The 26,462-nt window shown below is 50.0% G+C and overlaps 4 protein-coding genes across 4 annotated transcripts; 2 read left to right on the top strand and 2 right to left on the bottom strand.

Annotated features, from left to right (window-relative positions):
- Positions 1–4,172: 4,172 nt before the first annotated feature.
- Positions 4,173–5,608, top strand: LOC103630303 (ATPase WRNIP1). The gene has a single exon (XM_008651365.4). It carries the CDS (start codon positions 4,727–4,729, stop codon positions 5,318–5,320), a length of 594 nt encoding a protein of 197 aa, XP_008649587.1. The 5' UTR covers positions 4,173–4,726; the 3' UTR covers positions 5,321–5,608.
- A 2,677-nt stretch (positions 5,609–8,285) lies between these two features.
- On the bottom strand, positions 8,286–10,177 carry LOC100274091 (annexin-like protein RJ4). Its single transcript, NM_001148470.2, has 5 exons — positions 9,836–10,177; positions 9,590–9,735; positions 9,194–9,424; positions 8,771–9,076; positions 8,286–8,692 (listed from the first exon to the last, which is right to left on the bottom strand). Exons 1-5 carry the CDS (start codon positions 10,056–10,058, stop codon positions 8,492–8,494), a joined length of 1,107 nt encoding a protein of 368 aa, NP_001141942.1. The 5' UTR covers positions 10,059–10,177; the 3' UTR covers positions 8,286–8,491.
- A 7,577-nt stretch (positions 10,178–17,754) lies between these two features.
- Positions 17,755–19,369, top strand: LOC100273477 (Annexin D4). Its single transcript, NM_001352122.1, has 4 exons — positions 17,755–17,926; positions 18,027–18,439; positions 18,554–18,856; positions 18,960–19,369. The coding sequence occupies exons 1-4, from the start codon at positions 17,887–17,889 to the stop codon at positions 19,176–19,178; spliced, it is 975 nt and encodes a 324-aa protein (NP_001339051.1). The 5' UTR covers positions 17,755–17,886; the 3' UTR covers positions 19,179–19,369.
- Positions 19,370–22,296: 2,927 nt separating this feature from the next.
- On the bottom strand, positions 22,297–24,151 carry LOC100191675 (putative cytochrome P450 superfamily protein). Its single transcript, NM_001137104.1, has one exon. The coding sequence runs from the start codon at positions 24,074–24,076 to the stop codon at positions 22,517–22,519; it is 1,560 nt and encodes a 519-aa protein (NP_001130576.1). The 5' UTR covers positions 24,077–24,151; the 3' UTR covers positions 22,297–22,516.
- Between the last annotated feature and the right edge of the window lie 2,311 nt (positions 24,152–26,462).

Raw genomic sequence — 26,462 nt, 5'->3', positions numbered from 1 at the left:
TATTGTCTCTTATTGTCTCTATTGTCAAAAGTTGGCTTCTTGTGGGGAGAAGTGTTGATTATGGGAAATAGGGGGAGTTTTTGAAATCTTTGATCAATCTCTTTTGAAATGACTCTCGTTATGCTTCAACATGTGTGTTTGACTTAGAAATAGAGATTTGAGTTTGATTTGCAAAAACAAACCAAGTGGTGGCAAAGGATGATCCATATATGCCAAAATTGAATCAAAACCAATTTGAGTTTTTATTTGAAGTGATTTTGCACTTGTTCTAGTTGCTTTATGTTGTGTTGGCATAAATCACCAAAAAGGGGGAGATTGAAAGGGAAATGTGCCCTTGGGCCATTTCTAAGTATTTTGGTGATTAAGTGCAAACACAGGTGCCAAAATGTGAAAATATGCCCATGGATGGACAAGTTGCAAATCACAAGTAAAGGTATGTTTCTAAGCCTTAGTACATTGGTTTTGTGTACTAATATTCTTGTCTAAGTGTTAGAAACAGAAAGAAGAAGAGAAGAGAAGACTTGGCTGTGTGCAGCCAAGGGGCTGTTTCGGTCTGGGGCACCGGACTGTCCGGTGGTGCACCGGACAGTGTCCGGTGGTGCACCGGACAGTGTCCGGTGCGCCAGGCTGCCTCGGCCGAAGAGGCCACTCTCGGGTTTTTCTCCGGCAACTTCGGCTAAAATTCACCGGACTGTCCGGTGTGCACCGGACTGTCCGGTGAGCCAACGGTCGGCCGGGCCAACGGTCGGCCGCGCGATCGGCGCGCGACACGTGGCCGAGCCAACGGTCGGAAGGAAGCACCGGACTGTCCGGTGTGCACCGGACTGTCCGGTGCGCCAGATCTGCAGTGGTCGGCAACGGTCGGCTGCGCCTGTTAAGGAAAGAAATCGGGCACCGGACAGTGTCCGGTGTGCACCGGACTGTCCGGTGCGCCCGACGACAGAAGGCAAGGATAGCCTTCCAGATGTGCTCTCAACGGCTCCTAGCTGCCTTGGGGCTATAAAAGGGACCCCTAGGCGCATGGAGGAGCACACCAAGCATTCCTTGAGCACTCTTGATCACTCACACATCAATCTCGCGCACTTGTTCGACATTCTAGTGATTTGAGCTCCGTTCTAGTGTGCTAGTCTTTTGAGCTCAAGTCTGGGTCTTGTGTGTGCGTATTCGCTGTGATCTTTGTGTCGTGTGTGAGTTGCTAATCCCTCCCTTGCTCTGTGATTCTCTGTGAACATCTTTTGTAAGGGCGAGAGGCTCCAAGTTGTGGAGATTCCTCGCAAACGGGATTGAGAAAAGAAAAGCAAGAACACCGTGGTATTCAAGTTGATCATTGGATCACTTGAGAGGAGTTGAGTGCAACTCTCGTCCGTTGGGACGCCACAACGTGGAGTAGGCAAGTTTTGTACTTGGCCGAACCACGGGATAACCACTGTGTCATCTCTGTGATTGGATTCTTGTGGTTATTGTGTTTTGACTCCTCTCTAGCCACTTGGCATAAACTGTGCTAACACCTAATCAAGTTTTGTGGCTATAAGTTTAAGTTTTTACAGGATCACCTATTCACCCCCCCCCCCCTCTAGGTGCTCTCACACTGCACGCAACGGTCGACTGCAAAAATGTACAGTGCGCGGTCAGAAGTCAGAGCAGGAAGTCAGAACTCACCGGACAAGTTCGGTGTGCCACCGGACTGTCCAGTGCAGCTAGAAGACAAAGGACCTCAACAGTCAACCGCTCTAAACCCCAACGGCATGCTGACATGGCACGCACCGGACAGTGAACAGTGCCCTGTCTGGTGCGCCACCGGACTGTCCGGTGTGCCCATTGATAGCAAATTCAGCCAATGGCTAGGAAGTGGTTGGAGGCTACAAATACCCCCAACCATCTCCATTCAAGTTATCCAAGTTTTCTGAACTCAACATTCAATACAAGAGCAAAAGACTACACTCCAAGACACATTCAATAGATCAAATCCTCTCCAAGCCTCCAAATCAACTCAATTGCTTAGTGACTTGAGAGAGGGTGTTTTGTGTTCTTTTGTTGCTCTTGTTGCTTGGATTGCTTTCTCCTTCTCATTCTTATTTCTCTAAGTGCTTTGTAAAGCTAGCAAGAGACACATAAGTGTATGGTGATCCTCGGGGTCTTAGTGATCCAAATGATTAAGGAGAAGCCTCGACCGGTCTGAGTGACCGATTGAGAGAGGGAAATGGTTGCAATAGACCCGGCCTTTGTGCCTCCTCAATGAGGACTTTGTTCTTTGGAACCGAACCTCAGTAAAACAAATTACGTGTTCACTTGCATTGATCTTCACTTGATTTGTTTTCCCTCTTTACTCTCTCTAAAGTTTCCTTGCTAATATTGATTTGAGTTTGCTCCCAAAGCTACCCGCATCAATTTGAGCAACTCATAGCAAGAGAAACAATCTTTCGCACTCCGATTTAATTCTAACACTAACCCTGGCCTTAGTGCGAGTTTAAGTTTATAAATTTCAGGTTTCGCCTATTCACCCCCTCTAGGCGACTTTCACGGAGCCACGGGGTGGGCAAAAGGGGGTCGTGGCCCCACTTAATTTTTTTGCCTTCTTATATATATGTTCAATATGATGCGAATTAGAAAAAAATAGTAAGTACATGAAGACAAAAATGCAGCACACATCCACCATCCTGTCCAACAATCCAACTCCACATCTAATTCCGCTTTTGTTCTGTTATCTTTGTATCCGATCGACACAAGGTAGAAGCGCTCGACTCCGTCGTCGCCATCCCCTTGTTGTACTCGCCCTGACTTTGTCGCCTGCCCCCTTCTGCGTTTTCGCAATGTCGCTGCCACACCTAGCTCCCCTTCTGTGCTCACCAGCTCTGTCGTCGCACCAATGTCATTGTCGCCCGTCCATCCCCCTTCTGCCTGCGCTCACACACCCGCGCAATTCAGTCGTTCAGCCATCACAACATTGATGCGTAGTTTTTTCTTGTTCATATTTTTCTATTTTTTCAAATTTTAATTTCTATTGTTCGATCACTAGATTCTATATATAGTGTTACATTTGTTTTATAGTCTTATCTAAATGTCTTATGATTTTGTTTGGCCCCACATAAAATTATGTCCTTGGTTCGCCATTGGCAATGGTGCATGTGTTGGGGGGCGCAGACGATCGGGGCAAATGTAGGAAGAACAATGGCGACCAAAGCGAAGGAGCGCGAGAGAAAGAATGTGAGTTGAACACAGGTGTGGCCTATATAAGGCTAGTTTTTTACAGTAGGCTATAAGCCGTCGAAAATAACAACTTATTTTTGACGGCTGATACATAGCCTTTAAAAATAACATGTTTATCTGTTAGCCACCGAAAATACCTTATATGATCTTAGGGCGTGCCGTGGCCTATATGGATCACCCACTAGGTCCGCGCATGTTTAAGTGGATGATATCTTGCCGAAAAAACAGATGTCCACAGTTGAAAATAAGTTTATTCTCGACGGTTTATGGATAAATCGCCAAAAACAAATGGAGCCATTACAATTTTCTTAGTGTGAACACGAATAAATGAGATTATTAGACTGCCTGCAGCGGTGGCCGCTGGACAACCCTCTCCCTTGAATGGCGCCTGCAGGGGGCACCCTACGGCCGCAGCGCTGCCCTCTGCAGGTCCCCTACGCGCTGGCCCCCTTCTCTCTCCCTCTAAATATAGCGTGTCACTGTTCATACCTAACACTGTTCATTCCTGTAGTAGTGGGTCCACTAGTAATTGTTAGTAGATGAAATATTGATAGTAGATGAAAAGTAGGTATAGGAAATGATATTTTATGGTTGTAGTGGAGTATAGGGGAAAATATAGAGAAAACCGATGTGGGAGATGAAAAAATAGAGGATGAAATGTTGATGATGTAACGCAAAAAAGTGATATAGTCAGAAAAATTTAGAGAGAACTGCTGCGGATAGCCTCACAGTTAGCCAACAAACGACGGAGCGTCTTTTTTGTTTACCACAAGAAACAAGAAAGAAAGCTTTTGATTTTAAACCGTTGCACCGTGAATCCCAGCCACACCCAAGAAACAGAAGAGCAGAGAGCAGACACTACTACACTAGACAGTCGTTTAAAAACACTACAGCGATGCCAGCCAGCCAAACCTCACATCCCAATGTAGACCCACCCAACCATTGTCATCTCGATCAGAACGAAGAACGTGTCGCGTATCCGCGCCGCCGCCGCCGCGGCCGCGAATCCAACTGGAACCTCGCCAGATCACCAGCACGGTTAAATTAATCGGCCCCAGATTACGTTTTTGTTTTGTCCTGCTGCATATACCTTCCTCCACTACCCGGGCGATGCAAATCGAGTGGTTTCCTCCTCCCCATCCTCCGCCCGCCCTGGCACACACACTTGCCAGGCGAAAGCAAAAGCGGAGCTGCCCCCGTGCCAAGGCGAGAGCAACTGCAAGCTGCTCGTCTCGTCCAATAATAGCCGCAGGAGCGCAAGCGCGACCGAATTCGGTGCGTTGCTCTTGTCGCCATCGCATCCGCCTCCGCCTCCGCCCCCATCCCCACCTCCCCCTCCAATCCCCGCAGAAACCACCGGCGCCGTCGACCGCAACCAGCAGTGGTTCCGTTGCCGGCGCGGGGTTGGGCCACCAGCCGCGGTTGTCGATCGGCCGAATGATTGATTGATCGATCGATCGGTCGGTCCACCGCGGCAAGGCCGGGGAGGGAGCCGTCGTCGGTGGTTCCTGGCGGTTGCATGTATGCGGGCGGGGAGAGCCGGCCCAATGGTGGGGGCGGAGGCGGAGACGCGCTCAGGCGGCGGAGGCAGCCCGGCCCGTCCGCGTCTCCCGCTGCGTCGTCGTCCGGCAGGGGAGCGGAGGAGGAAGGCGGGGAGGAGCGTGGGCGAGGCCAGAAGCAACCGCGGCGCAAGAAGCAGCAGGGGAGGCGCGAGGCGGTGGCCAGGGCGATCCGGGGCGGGCTGCCCTCCTGCTGGGGCGGCGTCTCGGTAGCTGAGGAGGCCGCCTCCGGCGGCTGGAGGACCGGGGGGAGGAGGTGGAGCCGGCGGGAGGAGAGGGCGGCCGCCGACCGAGACGCCCGTGCCGCCGGTGACGGCGACGGCGACGGCGACGATGGTTCCGGGCGCCCGGGCTCAGCGCCGGCGGCGTGGTGCTGCGCGTGTCCGGGCGGGGACTGCTCGCTGGAGCCCAACCCGAGCGCCAACGGCAAGGAGGACGTCGGCGTCCGGTCTCTCCTCGAGCGCAACGACTTCTTCTCCGCCGACTGCAACCCGCACGCCGACGCCGTCCTCCCCGCCAGCGCCGACGCCGCCGCGGCCTACGACTCGACGTAGCGCAGGCCCATCGACCGGTTCAGTTAGGTGCTGCCACATTGCCAGCTACTCATCCGCGTTCTCCCCGCAAACGTTGCGGCACACAATTTTCTTTTTTTACAGATGATGGAAGAGGAAAGTTTGGTTCCGGTGGAGCTGGATCGGATTATCGATTCCTTGCTTTCTTCTCTCCATTGCTTCCTTGCCCGTAATCTGTACATGTGGTTGCCGTGGTTGGGAGCAACTGATTTTTGAACTCGAAGACACTCTGTCCGTCAGCAGCATTTTGACCGCACGCGTGCTTGCTTATGCCACCATGGCCATGGGTACGGTGCGGGCAGGACCAGCTCCAGCTCCCAGGTGTGGTGCCAATGGGTACGGCCACTGCAATGAAGTGAACATTTTCGTACGCGTTGAATGAAGTTCACTCACCCACTTGGCTGTGACTTGAGAGAATGGATTTAGAGAAAGTTTTAGAGAATCACTAGTGCGTACCTGCAACTTTTGATATTCTATGAGATGCAGTGTGGTCTGGTGTGCGACATAAATAGCAGTCGTTTAGGAGCTTCAGAACACTAGAAGGGTCGACGATACTTTAATAGGTACAGTAGGATGCAACTGTTTGTTGAGAGCGACTTCCGACTTCAGATGACCTACTCTCATCCGCCTAGGCGCCTACCTTTATAGATTGAAGCTGTTTGTTGAGAGCTTCTGGGATTGATAATAAGACTCTTCGCTACTGCTTTAGGCCTTGTTCGTTTGTGCCGAATTGCACCCGGAATCGTTTCAGCTAATCAAAGTTTATGTAAATTAGAGAAGTAATCCGGTTAGTAATCGTTCCGACCCACCAATCCGTAACAACGTAACGGCGCCTTAATCCATCCGTCTCTATTTTTCTTACAATATTTTGTCTTTATAGATTGCAGCAGCAGTTCGATCATGTTCATCATTTTGTTCGGTCTCATATAATAGGATCATGTGGATTCTGAACCACAAGGCCCTATGATGGATTCTAAGCTACATACAAGAAAGAGGTCGGAAGATCCAGCCTCAACACCATTCGCGTCAAATGTCGGTGAAATGTTTTCGGAAACAAATGTCCGTAAATTTTTTGCTGTTACATGTTGGCAGTGGAAACGCAGAGCGTCACAAAAAAAGGAATGAGCAATATGTTCAGGACGTCGACGGTGGAAACGCAGAGCATCACAAAGGAAGAACCAGCAATACGTCCAGGATATGAAAGGAGGCAGGGACATGGCCAGGCGACGACGGGTTGCTGTTGCTCCACGTCCATGTCCATGCTAGCAAGGAAAGCCGATTTGAACGCGACGGTGGGGGCATGGACATCCCAACGCGGATCGATTTCAACACGACAAAAAGGCGATTTTTTTCAGCGTCACAAGCAAAGCAACGAGTAGCACTGTAGCACCATCTCCTATACCGGGGTCTTTCTAAAATCCACCCTCTATCGTTTTATACTTCAACAGTTTTTATGTACTCGTTTGCACTCTAAAAACTTATTTTTATTTTATATATTTAGCCATCAAGAAACCTAAAATAAAAACATAACTATATTTAAATAATTAAATAAACTATCGAAAGTGTTTTGTTTGCCAAAATATATATTCGTAACCGTTAGGAAAGATATAAAAATTGTATTTAAGTTAGTCTAATAATACAGAAACATTGCGATCAGCCAATGACTGCCGATACTGCCAGCTTACCTGGCCACAAGGATTTTGACGGTGGCACCCTTCCACGTCATTCAATCGTACTAAATAAGTATACATCTCATTCACTGCCTAAATTTATAAAAAATTTAATAATATTTATGGTGTACAATATCTATACTACATATTAAGGCTCTATTATAGATCACACGCGAACATATACAACACCTAACTTTTCTGTATCTCGTTTACACTCTAAAAGTACAAGGTTGTTGCGGTGGCACACTAAAGAAAAATGTTATAGTGTATCGCTTTATTTACAAATCTGCATCCATCTGATGAAACGAACATGCAGACACAAAGGACCTGTCTGGAAGCACTCCGTTTTAAAAAAAAAACTGGTTTATAAAAACTGAGGTGATTCTAAACATACTATTTTTTGCCCCAGTTTATAGAAATTGGATTTTATTTTCCAGTTTTTTTAAAACAAACTATTTAAAGGCAGTTTATGAAACTAAGATGGTTCTAAACACCATTAACCTTTTTTTATAAACCAGTTTTTATAAAACCCGTGATATAAACTGGTTACTTAAAAAGTAGTTTGCTTACAAAGAAGGCCAAAGACACAAAGGAAGTGATGCTGTTTTTTACAATTTGACCTTTTTTCTAAAAAAAATTACGTTTGATTTTTTGGACGATGTATCCTCGGATTTGGCCCCCCTGACGCGAGGTACCTGCCATGTAGACGTCAATACAACACTGGTGCAGCACACGTCCCCCTTACCTCGGCACCAAGTCACGAACTATATTATCTCGGCGCTATGTCTTGTGGCGCCCAACAAAATGTTCAAATTGTCGTCGGGGCCAAACATAATTTTTTTTAGAAAAAACGGTCAAATTGCAAAGAAAAAAAACGGGCTTGGCTTCTCCCATGTATCCTGAATCCCTGATGCAGCAGTAGTCGTCCAACTGTTAATTGTAGCACATGTTCTGAGCGCGTGAATTCATAACGAAACCTTGTCCAACCGGAGATGCTTTTCTTTGGAAAGCATCCGGAAATTACTATATATTTTGAACCGGAGATCCCCTATCTCTAATCTATATCGTGTATTTAGCATGTCCTCATTTGATACAACACATGAGCGCATGACGCGCACACTGTACTATTGTGTGAACAAACGATACCAGTGTCATTTTGTCCAAAACAAACAAAAACGAGCAAACTACAAACGACACCAGTAGTATCGTTTTGTTCACGCAAGCTAAAGTCCCAAACAATTTCTCTAACCTATGTACTCAGGCAGACAATTGGTTTTCCCATCGATCTGGCGTTTTATTTTCACCAAATGGATCACCACAAATATCACCATTTCACTCAGCAGTTCTGTACACATATGTGAACAAACAACACTAGTGCCGTTTCGTTCAATCAAACAAAAACGAGTGTGATCTTGTTCAAGCAAACTACAAGTCGCAAACAATGTCTTCAACCTATATGGATCCATCGTCCATCCATGGTCATTCACTCAGGGCCGACCAGAGTGAGCAAGATGACATTGTAGTATCCGGAAGTGTCTCCGTTGACGTCGCTGGTCACCGTCGTGCGGTACCTGGCCCTGTACTCCTCCTTCACCTTCTTCATGTCGATCTCGGCGCGCGAGACGATCGCCCTCGTCAGGGACTCCTCGTCCGTACCAAGCCCGACGATGGAGCTCCGGATGACCTGGAACAACAAGGCCATCAGAAACGAACGGATTGCTACTGAACTGAACCTGAACCGAATGATGGGTTTTACTTTTACCTCCGCGAAGTGCTTCTCCGGGGACGTCAAGCACCACACCGCTGTCTTGAGCACCGCCGCGAGCTGGTCGCTGCGGCGTTCCTCGAGGACCTCGTCGACGGCCTTGCCGTGGTCCAGCCTGTACCGCTCGAACGTCGCCTTCAGCTGCGCCTTGCTCCGGGAGCTGACGACGCGCACGACGTCGCCGTGCAGCGGCTGCTTCCGGGCCACCACCGCGTCGTGCAGCTCCGCGGCCTCCGCCCTCGCCAGCTCGTCATCGACGAGCTCGCCGGAGTACCGGTACGAGCTCACGAGCCGCACCAAGAACTGCGCGCCAGACAGACAGACAGTCAGTCACCCGGCTGAGGTGAGAGATCGGCCGGCGGCCGGCCAAGAGTTAGTTTTTGCCAGGAAAATGTCAAGGCCTTAGCCAAGCGGCCTCGCCTGCTTGAGGAGCGGGTCCTTGTAGAGCGGGCACGCGGCGACGTCCTCCTCCAGGGAGGCGGAGTAGGCCTCGCGGTAGGCCTTCCTGACGGCGACGAGGTGGTCCGGCGCGGACGCGCAGGCGACCTCGATCAGCACCCACACGTACCGCTCGCCCTGCTTCTTCATGGCCTTGTGGGCGAGCTTGGCGTCACGCGCCGCCGGGTCCACCGTCCACAGCATCATCGCGCTCTGCCAGGAGTCCAGGGCCAGGACACACCACACCGCCGTGCCAGCGAGGAGGTAGGAACGGAACTGTCAGGTCGGGTCGGCAATCCAACTCCAAGCCATCGAATCAACGCCTTGGAACGTGGTGGTGGTGGTGGTGGTGGTGGTGGTGGTGGTGGGGAGAGTTACCCGGAAGTCGCCGGAGAGCTCGGAGTGGAGTCTGTCGATGATGGGTTCGTTGTAGAGGCCCTCGTAGGCCACGGCGATCTCTGCGCGCTGCGCCGCCGTCCGGTGGCCCAGTATCTCGATCAGCGCCTTCTCGTCCGTGCCCCATCCTGTTCCCAAGTTGAGTGAGTGTGAGTCCAGGCAGCTCTGTTCTTGACAAGGGAGGGCATCAATCAACAGCAACCTTCCAATCCTACAAGCTCGAAATACCTTGCACTGCTTTCCTAATGTTCTCGGCGTCTTCGGCTGCAGAAGGGGCCCGGCTGGGGACCGAGATGGACGCCATGGAGACTACAGGTGGAGAAGCCGCCGCCGCCGCTCCACCTCCACCTGGGAGAGCTAGGCCGGAGAAGCGGAGGAAGGGAAGGCTGAGGGGAGGGACGATGTTATGGATGCACTCCAGGCAGCGGCGGCAGCACCACCAGCAACACATGGCACACGCGCAAAGCTCCACCTAGGATGAGCATGAGCTCTGCCAGTTTTTTCATGGCGTGTTAGTGTTCCCTGGCACGCACGGCTGACGATTCGGTCCAGTTTTGGGCTAATTGCTACTACGGGATTCATTAATGTGATCCAAATTGAAATGGACAGCCTTGACTAGCGGGGCTGGCTGGCTGGCTGAGTACTGGTACAGCTCAGTCGAGCGACGTTTTAGGGGGTTTGCAGTCATTATAGTAAATTATTTTTTGCTACTATGTGTATGCCTATAGTAAAGCTTGCCGTTTTCAGATGTGTTATTTATAATTGTTCAATCATATCGAACCGTGCTAGAACAACAAACAGAATTTCATAACGCAAGCAAAAGAAATTTAAAACAAAAATGCACCACAAATTTTATGGGTCACTTGCGTTCTTTGCCCCTTGTTGACGCCTTTTCGGAGCGCCAAATACTCAAGAAGAACCGGCGGCGGTGCTCTCTGCACAGGGGCGGACGGTCCGCGGCCTGGTGCGAGGCGCGGTGGTACTCTCTGCGCAGGGGCGGACGGTCCGCGGCCTGGGGCCGGACGGTCCGCGGCCTGGCGTAGGGGCTAGGGTTTCCTGCCTGACGTCCGGACGGTCCGCGCCCTGGGGCCGGACGGTCCGCGCGTGTGCAGGGGCGGCGGAAGTCGCCGGCGGCGCCTGAATCTCGCTCCCGGGAGGGACCCCGTCGGGGAGGAGAGATCCTAGGTGGTGTCTAGGCTCGGGCCGGCCGACCTAGACTCCTCTAATCGGCGTAGAGTCGAAGAGAGGCGAAAAATTTGGGATTGAGAGGCTAAACCTAAACTAGACTAGAACTACTCCTAGAATAAAATGCGAATAAAAGTTGTATTGATTCAATTGTTGATTACAAATCGGCCGTATACCTCTCTATTTATAGAGGAGGGGGGCTGGACCCTTTACAAACTAATTTCCGAGCTTATCCCGCGATTTTAGCTAACAACCGTAGCACAAAACTCGGAACCCTAATCTGCTCTGCGCCCGCGCGGACCGTCCGGCCCACAGGCGCGGACCGTCCGGACTGCGGACCGTCCGGCCTCAGGGCCGGACCGTCCGCGCGCTCAATTTGGTGCTCAACATATGCCCCCTGCCTTTTGGTGGAGCTGAGCGAACCAAAAGCAATTAACTCGATGTTATCACATCGATTTTCTTAGGCATCTTGCCACTTACTAGGATGGTACGCAGTCGTCTTGGTCTCGGACGTGACCCCTTTATCTTTGATCGAACTGTCAGTCCCAACACCGTCGAGCGAGCATACTGATCCTGACCAATCTGTCACCTAGCTTTTCCTAATTTTCCAAGTGTTCTGGCGTAGCTTCATAGTCGACCAGGTCTTCTCTTTGCAGGTCATCTTCCTCCATGGGTGTCGGTACATCGTCGGAGGTGTCTTGGTGTAGTGCGGATGGTCCGGCCTCAGGGGTCGGACGGTCCGCGCCCTGTACGGTTGGTCCGGTCTTTATAGCCGGACTGTCTGCCATACCTGCAAAGAGCTGCACAGTTGTTTTATTTTCTGTCTTTATGGCCGTTTGATTTTCCTCAACGGCCTTTGGTCTCCATCTCTTTTGTGGTGGCGGATACTGCGGATGCGTGTCATTGAATATTTTTTCCGCCTCCTTCTCCTGATTCTCCTTTGTCCTAAGGCGCTGTAATTTTCGCTTTTGCGATCGTGTCAATCCCGATGGACACCATCGGGGCATGGAGTATTTTGGATCGGCTATTTTATTGACAGTCGTACTTTCTTTTTTGCTTGTGTTGGTCGATTCACCAAAAATCATCGGCCCTTCGTTATTTTGCTGTACGACGACATCTGTCGCTCCTATTTTAATGACCTCTCCCTTTTTCGTACTGTTGGAGGTTATAGCTGTATGTCCCCCTGCCGGATTAGTCAGCCTTTGGGGCTGAGTTGTTCGGCAATCTTGCTGGGCCTGTGCTCGTGGACCAGATTGAGGGGCTCTCAATCGGTCTTGTACTGGAGGTGTCAACCTATTGAATACAGATGTTTGGGGTGCCCCCCAAGCGGGGTACTGTGGCATCCCAAATGGGTATGGTGGCATGCCCCACATTTGATTTGGGACATATGGTGGAGGTATGTATGTGTATGGATATAGCATAGGTGGATATGGTGGTGGAGGTGTCCATGCAGGTACGTTAGGTCTTAATTGAACATTATGACCTTCCGTCCTTTCTGATTGGTGTGGTGGTCCAATCGGCCTAACCTGCCGTCGCACCTGGGTGGGTAAGCGAGGTCCCTTTGGTGTCCGGTCGCTGGAGCCAGCCTTCTTTTTCACATATTTAGACAATAATTGATCAAAGGTCGGGCTAGATTTTACCAACCGACCAGTTGCCTTGAACGTGTTAGTTTTCCACGTACCTATTTCTGGTCGTCGTGGTTTGAAGGTACGTGGTTGCCGCGGCTCTTTGACGTTGCCGGACCGTCCGTCGGAACGCTTCGGACCGTCCGGTGATGTTACGGACCGTCCGCGCATAGACACCGGACCGTCTGCGATGCGTAGTATGGGTTCTCGCGCATATCCCCTTGTCTGTGCTTGCCCCCCAGCGCTGGAGTTTGTGATGGTTACCTTCAGTGTCTCCCCTCCATCAGGAGTCTTCTCGGCCATCACTTTCCTGCAAGAAATTTTGTTGTTTCCATCGGCCTCCCGTGCGTTGCCGATGATGACTTCTTTGTCTTTGCCCTTATCGGCTGTGTTGGGCCGAATTAGGACCTTTTTGCCATTAAAGTCGATCACATTCGTTGGGAAGGGCTCCGTGTCCTCCTGAAATTTCAATCGTCCCTCATTAATGGCCGATTGAATTTGTCGTCGGAACACATTACAATCATTAGTGGCATGTGAAAATGAGTTGTGCCACTTGCAGTATGCGCGACGCTTTAGTTCGTCGGCAGGTGGAACGATATAATCAATTTTAATGTTACCATTTTTTAGTAATTCATCGAATATCTTATCACATTTGCCGACATTAAATGTAAACTTAACCTCCTCTTGTCGTTCCTTTTGAACTCACTGCAAGGAGTAGCAAGCCGAAGATTTGGCCTGCTCGGGCCAAACTATTTCGGCAGTGTAAACTTTCTTTGGTTCATCGTCCGAACTACTTGATTGTGTTCTACTATAGGGACATTATGATGAACCGTTCTGACTAGTTCTTTGCTTCGGCTTTCACAAGCCGAAGCTCTCTGATGTAATTGTGCTAAAGTAAAGAACTGAATCCTTCTAATCTCTCTTTTAAATAATAGCGCAATCCATCAAAGGCTATTCCCGCCAGTTGTTTATCTGTTAAATGAATTTGAAAGCATCGGTTTCTCGTATCCTGGAATCTCCGGATATAATCACTAACCGATTTATCCTTTTCTTGTCGTAGGGTCACTAAGTCTACTAAATCTAGCTCATAATCACCAGAGAAGAAGTGTTCATGAAATTTTTGCTCTAAGTCTCCCCATGACAAAATGGAATTAGGAGGGAGCGTGGCATACCATGTGAATGCAGTCCCTGTTAAGGATAATGAAAATAAACGCACACGGAATGCTTCGGTGTCGGCCAATTCTCCTAATTGTGCTAGGAACTGGCCTATGTGCTCACGCGTGCTCTTTCCTTGGTCACCCGAAAACTTTGCAAACTCGGGTATCCTAGTTCCCTGTGGGTATGGGTGGTGATCAAATCGGCTGTCATAAGGCTTCCGATATGATTGCCCCCCAGGGATCATGCTTACTCCGAGCTTATCTCGGAACGCCCCGGCTATTTCTTCCCTCACTATACCAATGGCAGCCGGTGCAAGACCACCGGCTCTCTGGTCAAACATAGGTGGGGTTGGTTGCATGTTAGTATGTTGTCGTTCCCCCCATTGGTTTGAGCTACGTGGTGCATTTCCATTTGCGCTATATGGCTCATATGTTTGATCGTTTCTTTCCGGCCTCCTGGGTGGGGCCGGAAAGCTTTCCTGGGCTCTGGATCTTGAATTAATGGGCTGGTGCATTGCATAGTGTGATGGGAAGTGTTGCTGGGACGGGTGAGGATTTAGGTAATAATCCTCCTCAAAAGATTCATGCGCGGACTGTCCGGATATGTACCCGGACCGTCCGTGGTTATATGCGGACCGTCCGTCGTTGTATGCGGACCATCCGACTGGATAGTTTAAATTCGGTGCCCTATGTGGTGGCTCGGGTGTGTGTCTAGGTAACTCATTAAAAATGGGCCCGGTTGTGGCTGACCCGGACGGTCCGCGCTCGCGAGCGGACGGTCCGGACATGTGTAGATCGGCTGGTTTACTGCCGATTTGCGTTTGCTCAGGGTACGTGTCCATCGGCATCCCATAAGGGGGTTGTGACTGGTCGTGACAACCTGTAACCGATGTATTACGTGTATTATCTCCTAATTCAACCTTGTGTGAAGGAAAATTTGCTATACTAGATTTATCAAATGCACGTACTAGTCTCCTACAATCGTTTTGCATAACCCCTATGATATTTTGCATCTGTTCTCGCTGTTCGTCTATGTAAGCCTTAAGAGATTGGAGTTCGTTGGTGCTACTTACATTTGGGGTAATCGTAGTAGGTCGGAGCGAAGCCAGATCTGTCGCCCGTTGCCGAACGACTTTGTTGTTCCTATCCACTTTGAAGTCAGCCAGGAACTTCGTCTTTGCTTCTTGGATCAGCTGCTCCTGGCGCTCCTCGAACAGGAGCTGTTCTTCAGCCGGCAAGGCTTCCCATGTCGGTGTGATGATATTGCTGGTGGAAACCTCAGAGCTATCTTTTGAACCGGCCATTGAGGGCCGATTTGATAGGTCTATATGTGTTGTCCCCAGCGGAGTCGCCAAAAAGTATGTTGACGCCTTTTCGGAGCGCCAAATACTCAAGAAGAACCGGCGGCGGTGCTCTCTGCACAGGGGCGGACGGTCCGCGCGCGGGGCCGGACGGTCCGCGGCCTGGTGCGAGGCGCGGTGGTACTCTCTGCGCAGGGGCGGACGGTCCGCGGCCCTGGCGTAGGGGCTAGGGTTTCCTGCCTGACGTCCGGACGGTCCGCGCCCTGGGGCCGGACGGTCCGCGCGTGTGCAGGGGCGGCGGAAGTCGCCGGCGGCGCCTGGATCTCGCTCCCGGGAGGGACCCCGTCGGGGAGGAGAGATCCTAGGTGGTGTCTAGGCTCGGGCCGGCCGACCTAGACTCCTCTAATCGGCGTAGAGTCGAAGAGAGGCGAAAAATTTGGGATTGAGAGGCTAAACCTAAACTAGACTAGAACTACTCCTAGGATAAAATGCGAATAAAAGTTGTATTGATTCGATTGTTGATTACAAATCGGACGTATACCTCTCTATTTATAGAGGAGGGGGGCTGGACCCTTTACAAACTAATTTCCGAGCTTATCCCGCGATTTTAGCTAACAACCGTAGCACAAAACTCGGAACCCTAATCTGCTCTGCGCCCGCGCGGACCGTCCGGCCCACAGGCGCGGACCGTCCGGACCGCGGACCGTCCGGCCTCAAGGCCGGACCGTCCGCGCGCTCAATTTGGTGCTCAACACCCCTGTTTTGGAGGCTAACCTACGCCCTTGAAAACCTGGATCGTTGCTTAGGCCATAAGGTTTAATCATCGAAATTAAAGGTACATCTCTTAGAGAGAGAGAGATAAAAAAAAACTCCGTCAAAAGCGGAGGAAAGCTCATCGCGTGCAAAGATACGCAATTAACCTTCCAGCTTATGGAATACTACAAGAAGGAATATTATGGGCGTGAGAACAAACAATATCAAGAACCTTTTCAAAATCTGTCCCGGCTTGCACGTTTCACACCGATGCGCCCCTTCAGCACATGATAGTTTTTTTTTTTGTTGCTCCGCATGTGAAACGCACACACTTATTTTAGTTATTTATTAGTCCTCTTTCTCTGTCACTTTCAAAGTTCTTTTTTTCCAAACCGGCACTGCATGCAACAACCAGAAATCTTAGCGCCAAAGCAATCAACCAGACAGCTTCATCTCTCTTGTTTTGCCCAATAGTTCTAACGCAAGTGTTTCAGAAACAATATATGTATATGTAAAAAAATATATATATCGATCATACAGTTTGCGATGCTGGAGCTGACAATAGACCATCTGTTATATAATGTTCTTGCGGATCACAAGCATATGGCTAGTTTTTTTATTATTCTTCTCAAAAGTTGAATAATTTGGTCGCCAACGCAGCAAAAAAGCGATAACCACTAGCCATTACTCATTAGCAAAAACGCACAAGGCAAGCTATGTGGCAATGTCCAATGTACAAACAGGTCAGCAACTCAGTCTCTTTCCTTTTCTCTACAATTATTATTGGCGATCTGTTCGCCCGCGTGTCACAGATCGTGTAGTCCTTCTCTCGTGTGGCCACTGTGCTCCTCATCAGTGATCGAAGAAGGTGACCTACCCATCCTCGATGGATCCTGGCCCACGATTTGAAGGGCAGACATTGTTGGCCCCAGCTGTTGTACCCAAGAACGCGACGATGGGTGAGGGTGATCGCTTATCCAAGAGGCCAGGACAGTACTACATGTTCCTCACGTTGGCCAAAGGGTCACTGTAGTTCTGATGAGCATGCTAGAAGCTTCTGACAGTACACCTTTGTTTTAAAAGGCGTCAGCAAGTGTGGAGCATACTTATTCTCATACTTATATTTAAACTTCAATGTATGAACAGTACAATCTACGATGTAAAACAATATTTTAGATAAACTTACGGTATAATAATGTGAACGTCTATGACCACACAAACGATGAACCAGTGGTGGAGATGTCCTTCATTTTTCCCTAAACCACGTGATCGTATTTGAGGAGCGTATGTCCTAACTACGTACGTGAACGCGACGCAAGCTAACCATAATTAGATGGCAATAAGTAATGCTGGTGCCATGCTAGCTGTTGGCGACGATAAGGATGACAAGCTGGACTGGACTGCTTGCTTCACAAATATTTCTTGGATCATAATTTCTTCCGTAGTTGCAAAATCAGCCAACTTATTGTATACATAATGTTCCTTTTTTATGTGGTTCCAGGTTTTATTATTATTATTATTGACAGAAGGCAGAATCGAGATTCGAGAGCCCATTCAAAATGAGATAGGAAACAGAGCTATTCTTATCCAGTGCATCACATATTCCCAAACGAGTGGAACGGTGACAAAATCGAAACAATTGCATGCAATTGACCATGATAACGATGGGAACAGAACACCTAAAACTGAAAGCGATAGAAATCTGTCACCAATGGTTCGTGCAATTTCACAGGTGTTTGGAGACATATATACTAGCATTGTTTAACTGAAAATGTTAGGTGAAATATACATCTTATTGATATAGACATTTTAGAGGGAGAGCGTGCAAACACCAAACATTTTAAGAGTTCAGCATGACAGTGAGACGGTGATTTGGGTAGCCTGTTAATAACCTTGCACGACGATATGGATGATGACACACACACCAACCCGTCGATCAGTCTGCCCCTTTCCATTTCAACGGGGACAGACAGACTCTAGCTAGATTAATGCTTAAGCACATACCTACACACGTGTAAACTACTGACGGCCCTTTCATAATTAGGCGCAGAGATTCTATACGTGTGTAAAAGCAGACATATCAAATTGCCTGCATCGCCCTTTGTATAATTGTCTTCCAAAACACACGGTTTCGCGTTGCAGTATAAAGATCATCCAGCAAACAACTCGAGAAGCATACCAGAGCACACACAGAAACAGAACGAAGTCCTCGATCGCTCATCGTCTCCTCTGCTCCGGTTTCGTTGGAGATCCAGGCAATGGCCGACGAAGTGCAGCAACTCACCAGGGCCTTCTCAGGTTGGCATCACCGAACTGGAAAAAAATTATATATTTGCACGATCCTTTCCTTCTGTCGTCGGCCGTTGCTCAGAACTAATCTGTGCGTGAATAACTGAAGGCCTTGGCGGGCTCGGCGTGGACGAGCCGGCGATGGTGTCGGCGCTGGCACGGTGGCGCGGGCAGCCCGAGAAGCGGTCCGCGTTCCGCAAGGGATTCCCGGGCTTCTTCAGCAGCCACGGCGGCGACATGGACCGGCGCGAGGAGGAGTACATGCTGCACCTGGCCGCCGAGTTCGCGCGGTTCAGGGACCTGGTGGTGCTGTGGGCGACGCACCCGTGGGAGCGCGACGCGCGGCTGGCGCACCACGTCCTGCACCACCACCACCACCACCCGCCCGCCGTCGTCGTGGAGGTCGCCTGCGCGCGGTCCGCCGACGAGCTGCTGGGCGCGCGCCGGGCGTACCAGGCGCTCTTCCACCGCTCCCTCGAGGAGGACGTCGCGCACCGCGCCCGGGACAAGCCCTACTGCAGCGTGAGCGCCGCGCACAGCTGGATGGACGGAGCTGCCGACGCTCGCGCTCTCTCTGGCAGCAAAGCTCCTCTGCTCCTGACCTGACCGCGATTTTTTTTTCCTGCGTGTGCGCAGCTGCTGGTCGGGCTGGTGAGCGCGTACAGGTACGAGGGCCCACGGGTGGACAAGGAGGTGGCGAAGGCGGAGGCCGAGGCGCTGGGTGCCGCCGTGAAGCGCGCCGGGAACGGGAAGCTGGTGGAGAACGACGAGGTGCTCCGCATCCTGACCACCAGGAGCAAGCCCCACCTCGTGCAGACGTTCATGTACTACAAGGAGATGCACGGCAGGCACGTCGAGGAGGACCTGCGCCAACGCGGGGAGGAGACCCTGCTGGAGACCGTGCTCTGCCTCGTCGCGCCGGCCAAGTACTTCAGCCAGGTAATATGGGGCCGACGCCGGCGCACCCGAAAAATAAAAAGGAAAGCTTTGTAAGCTGTGATGGTATGGTAGTGTCACTCAGAGTCAGAGATGAACGTGACAGGTGATTGAGGGCGCGCTGAGGGACAGCGCCGACCACCACGGGAAGGAGGCCCTGACGAGGGTGGCGGTGACGCGGTCGGACCACGACATGGACGACATCAGAGCCGCCTACCACCAGCAGTTCGGGGCCAAGCTGGAGGACGTCATCGCGGCCAAGGCGCACGGACACTACAGGGACGCGCTGCTCTCCTTGGTGGGCGCCGGCAATTCATCAGTCTGAAGCGCTGCTGCCTGCTCAGGAGTCGTCAGGCCCAATAAGATGTGCAAGAGTTTCTTTATTACGCACTTTCGCGAGGAAAAAAAGTCGCATTTTCCACTCGATGAGGAAAGGTTGTTGCTTGTTCTTTTGCTTCTCCTATGCGTTTCGTCTATCATTGACTACAGGATTCCCAATAAACATTTTTAATTTCTACTTTGGTCTCAAACGTTTTTATGAATCTATTCCTATATGCCCATACACATTATTCTTAGGTTGTGAACATGTTTCAGTTTCGAGGCCGCTCTTGGTGCTCAGTAACACAATTGGCCTTCACTGAGATCAATTCAGAGCTTTGAGAAATCTCAGACAACAATCGAGGAGGAAAAGTTTACCTCAGTAGCAAGGAGGAAGAAGGCTTATTTTTCCCTCGAGTTCTATTTCAGAATTCTTTCTTAATGTCTCAGGAGTCAGAACACTACGTGGTTCATGGGTAGGCTCTCACCCTCACGAAATTGACCATAAGTTCCCACAAATCACTGTGATACAAACTGAGAGTGAAAACGCACTATGACTTCCTGTTCCTGCTACTACAGTACTACTGCTGTCTCGATCCCCACCTCGGCACTCTGTTGTTTAGCATGTGCTAAACAGTGGTTTCTGATGCTTGGAAACTAGCCAAAAAAAAAAAGCTTCGGTTTTCAAGCTGTTGTATCGTAATATGGTTCAGCTATGTAAAATTCAAGCTATTTTGTTATAGTACATTTTGTCTGATAGATTGTCATATATGTTAAAGTACTTTTAGTAGTTTGGATATTATGTCACGTAGACTGTCATATGTATCTGTGGGTTATCTTTGTTAGACACAGGGACTCCGGGAACACCCACCGGCGAGCATAGCTAATGTCGTCTCCATCCGAGATGCGAGGAGCGAAGAAAACCAACGCCCGCCGGACCTCCATCGCGGTATGGCTGACCAGCGCCCGCGCAGACCTACCCCACTCCATGGCGATTGGACATCCACCGAGCTGCCTCCATGCTGAGCTCCACCCCGCTCCACCGACCTGCCTCCATTTAGAACCTTTTTTTATGAGCATCCACAAAGAGTACAACTCACCAAGACACCGTGCGCAGAATGGGTGGTCTAAAGAGGCTTGGAATAGTATGGTAAATCGTTTGAATGACAAGTTTGTATCAGCAAATTTTGTTGTGTCACAATTGAAGGACAGTGAGCAAAGGCTAAAGAAGGATTAGAACACAGTGAAGACCATCCTGTCAAAGAGCGGATTTGGTTGGGACAATATTCTGACTTCTGAAGATGGCGACAGCTTTTGATGGTTTAGAGCATCTCCAACAAGGGTCTTAAATAAGATCCTATTTTGAATTATAGAGCTCAAGGAAGAAAAACAACCTCGAACAGAGTTTCTATTTTTTTTCAAATTTCATCAAACTAATTTAGGACTCCAAGACTAAGAACATCTCCAACAAGAGTAAGGGTCTTAAATGAGGTTCTATTTTGAATTATAGCGCTCAAGGAAGAAAAACAACCTCCAACGGAGGTCCTATTTTTATCAAATTTCATCAAACTGATTTAGGACTCAAGACTAAGGTCCTAGACTCCTATTTCACATCCTATTTCTTTTCTCCGCATCGCGAGAGTCCCTTGAAATTTCACATCCTGCCTAGTCTCGTCTCACTCTCGTCGACGGAGGAGTGTGCAGTATAGCGCAGTGCCTAGCGTCAGCACTGTGTACGTACCTTCCTCCTTTCGAATGAACATTGCTCCTTCCCGGCGCCCATGCCGAGCATTATCTGATGCTGGTTCTTCTACACTTTCCTGGCAGCAAACATATGTAGCAGGTCCAGTAGGATGGTGCGTATGTTTGCTCACTTGTTGTATGACAGATGATAAATCCCTGGCCGTAGAACGGATGCCGGCAAAAAATGCAAGAACCAGACAATGGATAGCATGAAGATAGAATCAATGATTATAGGACTTATTATTGGATCATAAAATCTTGTTGGGCCTTAAAACCATTTGACTTGGGTCCTATTTTAAATTTTAGGACCTAATTATAAGACTCTGTTAGGATTTATGGGCTAGGCCCAATTGAGAAATTCAAATAAATCCCAGAAAAATCACAAAAGCCCATATAAGTGTATGGCTAGGGAATAGGTGGAACCAATAGCACCATATTGCTAGTTATAATGGAGTAGAGCTAGCTTAAATATGGAAGCTACACTCACTCACCAAGTCATGGATGAGAAGAGAGAGTGTGGAGAGCCGCACGCGCACGCTCGCCTCGCCTGGCCGGTATGAAGGGCGCAGGTGCATGACATGCGCGTGAATGGTCCGCCGAAATCCGGCCCCTCGCCTTGCGGGGGCGCGACTACCTTTTGCCGTCTGATTTTTTGATTACTTGGCTGTTACGTTTATTCTAACCGATCGCTATAAAATCTCAACTGATCGCGAGATTTTTGTGGGCGGATAAGATCGGGGGTCGCGGACTCGGCTCTATAAAAGGAGCCCGGCAGCCAGCATCCAAATTATCCAGTTTTCACTTTCGCCTCTCTTCACAGCTGAGCCGCCTTCTAGTTCTCTTCATCCCGACCGCAGACGTGCATCTGCGATCAGGAGAGCAGGTCTACAGAACCCTTCGTCTTCTAGATCCTGCACCGGGAGAAGGCGAATAAGGTTTTTGGGAGGCGTCTTCATGCGACTGCTCGTGATCTTCTGACCTCATCGACCCTGCTGATTTCGCTGCTTCGACGTCGTCGACCCTGCTGATTCCGACGCGCGCCATCTATCAGTATGTCTAATCAGTACGCATCATCTGATTTGGCTTTTTACTTTAGTTCTTCTAATTTGGTCATGATTTATATTCGGAATTTAATCTGGAATTTGTCTAATTATTCAACAGACTCTAGATGCTCTTATGAACTTCCAGAAAATTTGCAAAAATGAAAGAACAAGTCCTTCGCTTATTATGATGAGTTGCATGAGATTTACAATGGTATGAGCAAGCACATATTTGTCTCTTCAATTTTATTTAATCATATGCTCTACTTATTGGTAAAATAGTTTATTTCTTTATACTCGATAGGTAAAATTGCTGAAGGGAAACACTGTAGAAGATGTTCGTGTAGTAGTGAGTGTAGATGATTGCGGACAGATGAGTACAAGTGTACAACCTAGCCCAACCATTCCTAAAATACTCCACTACTCCTAGTACGTCCAAAGTCTTTTCACAGAGCTGTAGCGGTGCGAAGACTTTTATGTGGTGTGATGACTTTTAGGAGGTCTTTCCAAGCAATTTACGTGTCAAGGAAGAACAGCCGCCATAGCCCATAGTCTGTAACGACTAGTCTTCCCGACTGCAGAGCCGCACCAACAGCCCTCCTTTCATCTTCATCGTTGCCGTCATCTCGTACGCCGGCGGCGCCTCCATGTTAGCCACCGGCGCCACCACGTCCAACCTAAACCTCCGGAGCACGGCCGCGGCGACCGTCTTCATCTGCACGTACGCCATCTCCTTCCCGAGGCACACCCGCGGCCCAGCGTGGAACACCGGGAACCGCGCGGCGTCGACCGGCACGAACTCGCCGCCCTCGCCTAGCCACCGCTCCGGCACGAACTCCAAGCAGTCCTTGCCCCACAGCTTCTCCATCCGGCCCATCGCGTACGCCGAGTAGTTGGCGTACCAACCGGCTCGCAGAGCCGCGCCGCTCGGCAGCACGTCGTCGCGCACCGCGACCCGCCCGTTGAACGGCACCGGCGGGTACAGCCGCATCGCCTCGGTGATCGCGGCGTGCAGGTAGTGCATCCCCTTCACGTCGCCGCCGTCACCGCAGCACGACGCGGCCTCCTCGTGGGCGCGCCGCTCGCACCGCGGGTTGGCGGCGAGGAGCCAGAAGAACCAGGTCAGCGCCGACGACGTCGTGTCCTTCCCGGCGAGTACGAAGGTGACGACCACGTCCCGCAGGAACCGGAGCTTGGCCGCTGGCGTGGGGAACATGGCGCCGAGCTCGCTGTCGCTGCCGCCGCCGTCGTCCATGGCCGCCATGAACCGCGACAGCAGGTCCGCGGCCCCGTCGTCGAGGCTGTTCCTCCGACGCGCCACCTTGGATTCGACGACGGACATGGCGTAGTCGTCGATGGCATGGACGGCCTCTCGGAGCCGGCGCGACTTGCCAACGTCGAGCAGCTTGGTGAGCCGCCGCACGAACGTGGCCGGCGTGAGCGCGCGCCGGAAGGAGATCTCGACGGCCGCGTCGAACGCCGCGAAGAGCGCATCCTGCCTCCTGGCGTCGTCGTCCAGGCCCTCCACGCCGAACGCGACGTGGCAGATGGTGCGGAACCCGAACCGGCGCAGCGCGTCCTGCAGGTCCACGGCCCCGCCGTCCCTGGCTGCGGCGTCCAGGAGCGGCAGGAAGCGGCGGCGCAGGTGCACGTCGAGGACGCCGTCGGTGAACCGGCGGAGCGAGCGGGACGAGAAGGCGTGCGACGCCAGCTTCCGCTGGAGGCTCCAGAGGCGGCCGTCGGCGGCGAAGAGCCCGTCGCCGATGAGATCCGCGGTGGCGTCGCGGAAGAGCGCGCCCTTGGCGTACTTGTCGAAGCTGGAGCGCAGGAGGTGGTCGACGTCGGCCGGGCTGGCGGTGGTGACGGCGTGGCCCGCGCCCAAGGGCCCCCACGCCTCGATGGCACCGGACGGCGCGGCGCGGAGCATGTCCGCGTACCAGTCGAAGAAGCGGCGGCGGTTGCGGATGAAGTGGAGGGTGTTGCCCAGGACCGGGCTGGGGTGCGGGCAGTGGGCCGTCGTTGTTCGTGGCCGCTTGACTGGAGGAGGCCCGCGGCGCCGGAGACGGAGGAGGAGGATGGGCAAGAGGAAGACGAGCACGTAGGCAAGGTGGATTGCTTCCATGATTGACGCACAGCAGTACAGCACAGTGGACCTCAATCTGCTTCGATCGGGGAACTCTGTCGCACTGCTCTACAATATTCTTCCGTCTCCGGAAGATGGGCACGTAGACGGTGCTGTCAAACCGATGGATGCTTCTTGATGAGGTTCAAAAAGCCAAAAGCACCGGCTAGGGAAATCGCATTCATCTAGAACAAAATAATGACAGCTGCTGGGGCGCACGCTGTTGTATGCTTGACTTTGAACAGCCTGGGCGTGGAATCATCACAGACAACAAGCTGATGGGTGCGCGGGTTAATTTTCAGCAGCATCCACATCTTTTAGTTTTAATCTCCACGTATAAAACAATGTTTTGTACGATTATACACATGCCTACAATGTTTTGCACGATCATACATATACCCGTTGGACATTGCGGACGGCTACGTATTAAATCATGATTAATCATATTCGATTTAGTGTTTTTGTTGTCCTCTATATTTTGCAAACAACACTTTCCACCATTACCCATTGGTATTTTTATTCTGCTCTGTACATGAAAATGTAAGTACAGTAGATTGTTGGATCTAAAATCAGTGGCGAATCTAGCCGAAAATATGATCGGGATCATCAAGAGCAGCTTTGCTATATCATACAATTTTTTATGAACTTTAACAGTATTTTGCTAAAGGATTTATAAAATTTATCGGGGTCGGCTGACCCCGATAAACCCCCCTAGATTCGCCCCTGTCTAAAATACAATGTCACGATTTAATATATGTTATCATATACACCAAAATTCCATATGCACATGAAATATTTCCTAGTTGCGGAGGGTGAAGAGAAGCGCCCTGCTGCAATAGGCTTGGCAAGCCCGGCCCACTGCCTGTCAAAAGAGGAGTGAGCAGAAGATGTAAAAAAAAAACTACGCCACACCCACAATAGGCAGAAGCGCGTAGGCCGACAAAGACGAGACGGTGGCACAACCGAATGGAGATCATCTCCAAAGTCCAAAGTTAATGGTCCAGAAACTCCATTGAGAAGGGAGAGTTGAGCTGGCGAAATCGGTCGTAGACACACACCATAAATGATTTGATTGGATTACTTATTCGCCACGATTTTCTTAGACCTTTCTTGTACCCTGTTTAGACGTACATATTTTTTAATTATTTCTATGTTTAGCGTAGGAGCGGGGGCCTCCCGGTCTGAGTGTGGGAGGTGCACATGTGGCCGTTGATCGGCGGATGATAGACTGATATTAGAACGCGTGTAATGTTTCGGCCGGATTAATCTGGTCGGTTCGTCCGATCCTGCGTCTAGTATTCAATCTCAAGTATTTTAAATCGTACCCGTCGGTCGACGATCCGAGAGCCACAAATGCGTAACGATTCACTTTAAGTTAGATCTAACCATAGTGTCCGGTTTTAGATCAAACAGTCCAGAGCAAAGCATATCCCTTCGGCCATGTTTTTTTTTTTGCTAAAGAGACCTCCACTTTTCTCTATATTGACTCGCCATCCACATGTGTGGTAAAGATATCATAAATGAGTACTGGAATTTACAAAATAGATCCTGATATCTTCGTCCAACAGTGATTAAATAATTGAAAAATGAATATAGAATTTGATTTCCAGTGTAAAATAAATATAGAAATCTTAGAAAATCTATATCTTCTCCATTTTAACTCATAATTTAGTGGCTCTCGAACCCACGGTCTCGTAGCGTCGCGTAGAATATTCTTAAGCAGTTTGATTCCATGTTTGGTGTAATGTTATTTTTTATCCATTACATGTCTATCTATATGTGTTGTTGCGAGTATAAGCTAGGTCTTGAGGTACTGGAAGACCAAATTGGACAAGTACGGAGTTGCACCAAAAAAGGCAAGTTGTGGCCTTGATCACCTTTCTTTACCTAATAATGTTCTCTATAATCACGGTGACATGCTCAGGTTAACTTGATGGGACCTAATATGTTACTCTAGTTTCGTTTACCCCACACCTTGCATACAAATGAACTATTGGGTAGTTTGGCTATGCTATACCTGATTTTTGGGAAATAATGCTATATGACATACGATCAGCTTTATCCTTTTTATTGGATTATTTATTGTTTATGATAAGATTATGGTGTTAATTGGAACATGGAGCTTAAGTTGAGATAACAGTGCTACCACAAGGGTGGAATGAGATGTCCTTGGTTGATTAATTAGGAAAGCTAGTGTGACTTAATCCAATCTAGAAAGGGGCAAGCGAGGTAGAGGAGTGCAGGTATAGGGAGGTCCTCGGGTCGGTATGTTTGTAAAGCTTTTCGGATGAGGGATTCCTATATCGTCTTAGGCCCAGAATCTGTAGCGGGTTCTCTCATCTAGTGGAACTTTGTAAAGGCCTCGCAGTGTATCTCTAGCCATTCA

Source organism: Zea mays, chromosome 6 (genome assembly GCF_902167145.1).
Source record: "Zea mays cultivar B73 chromosome 6, Zm-B73-REFERENCE-NAM-5.0, whole genome shotgun sequence".
Taxonomy (NCBI): domain Eukaryota; kingdom Viridiplantae; phylum Streptophyta; class Magnoliopsida; order Poales; family Poaceae; genus Zea; species Zea mays.
This window is presented reverse-complemented; position numbering and strand designations above follow the sequence as displayed.

Bases quoted from the DNA above. Each gene is read 5' to 3' on its own strand.
- LOC100274091 (NM_001148470.2), bottom strand. From the start codon at position 10,058: ATGTGTTGCTGGTGGTGCTGCCGCCGCTGCCTGGAGTGCATCCATAAC. The intron at 9,736-9,835 runs GTATTTCGAGCT...ACTTGGGAACAG, and splicing joins CATTAGGAAAGCAGTGCAAG to GATGGGGCACGGACGAGAAG. The intron at 9,425-9,589 runs GTAACTCTCCCC...GACTCCTGGCAG, and splicing joins AGCTCTCCGGCGACTTCCGG to AGCGCGATGATGCTGTGGAC.
- LOC100273477 (NM_001352122.1), top strand. From the start codon at position 17,887: ATGGCCGACGAAGTGCAGCAACTCACCAGGGCCTTCTCAG. The intron at 17,927-18,026 runs GTTGGCATCACC...GAATAACTGAAG, and splicing joins ACTCACCAGGGCCTTCTCAG to GCCTTGGCGGGCTCGGCGTG. The intron at 18,440-18,553 runs GTGAGCGCCGCG...GCGTGTGCGCAG, and splicing joins GGGACAAGCCCTACTGCAGC to CTGCTGGTCGGGCTGGTGAG.
- LOC103630303 (XM_008651365.4), top strand. From the start codon at position 4,727: ATGTATGCGGGCGGGGAGAGCCGGCCCAATGGTGGGGGCGGAGGCGGA.
- LOC100191675 (NM_001137104.1), bottom strand. From the start codon at position 24,076: ATGGAAGCAATCCACCTTGCCTACGTGCTCGTCTTCCTCTTGCCCATC.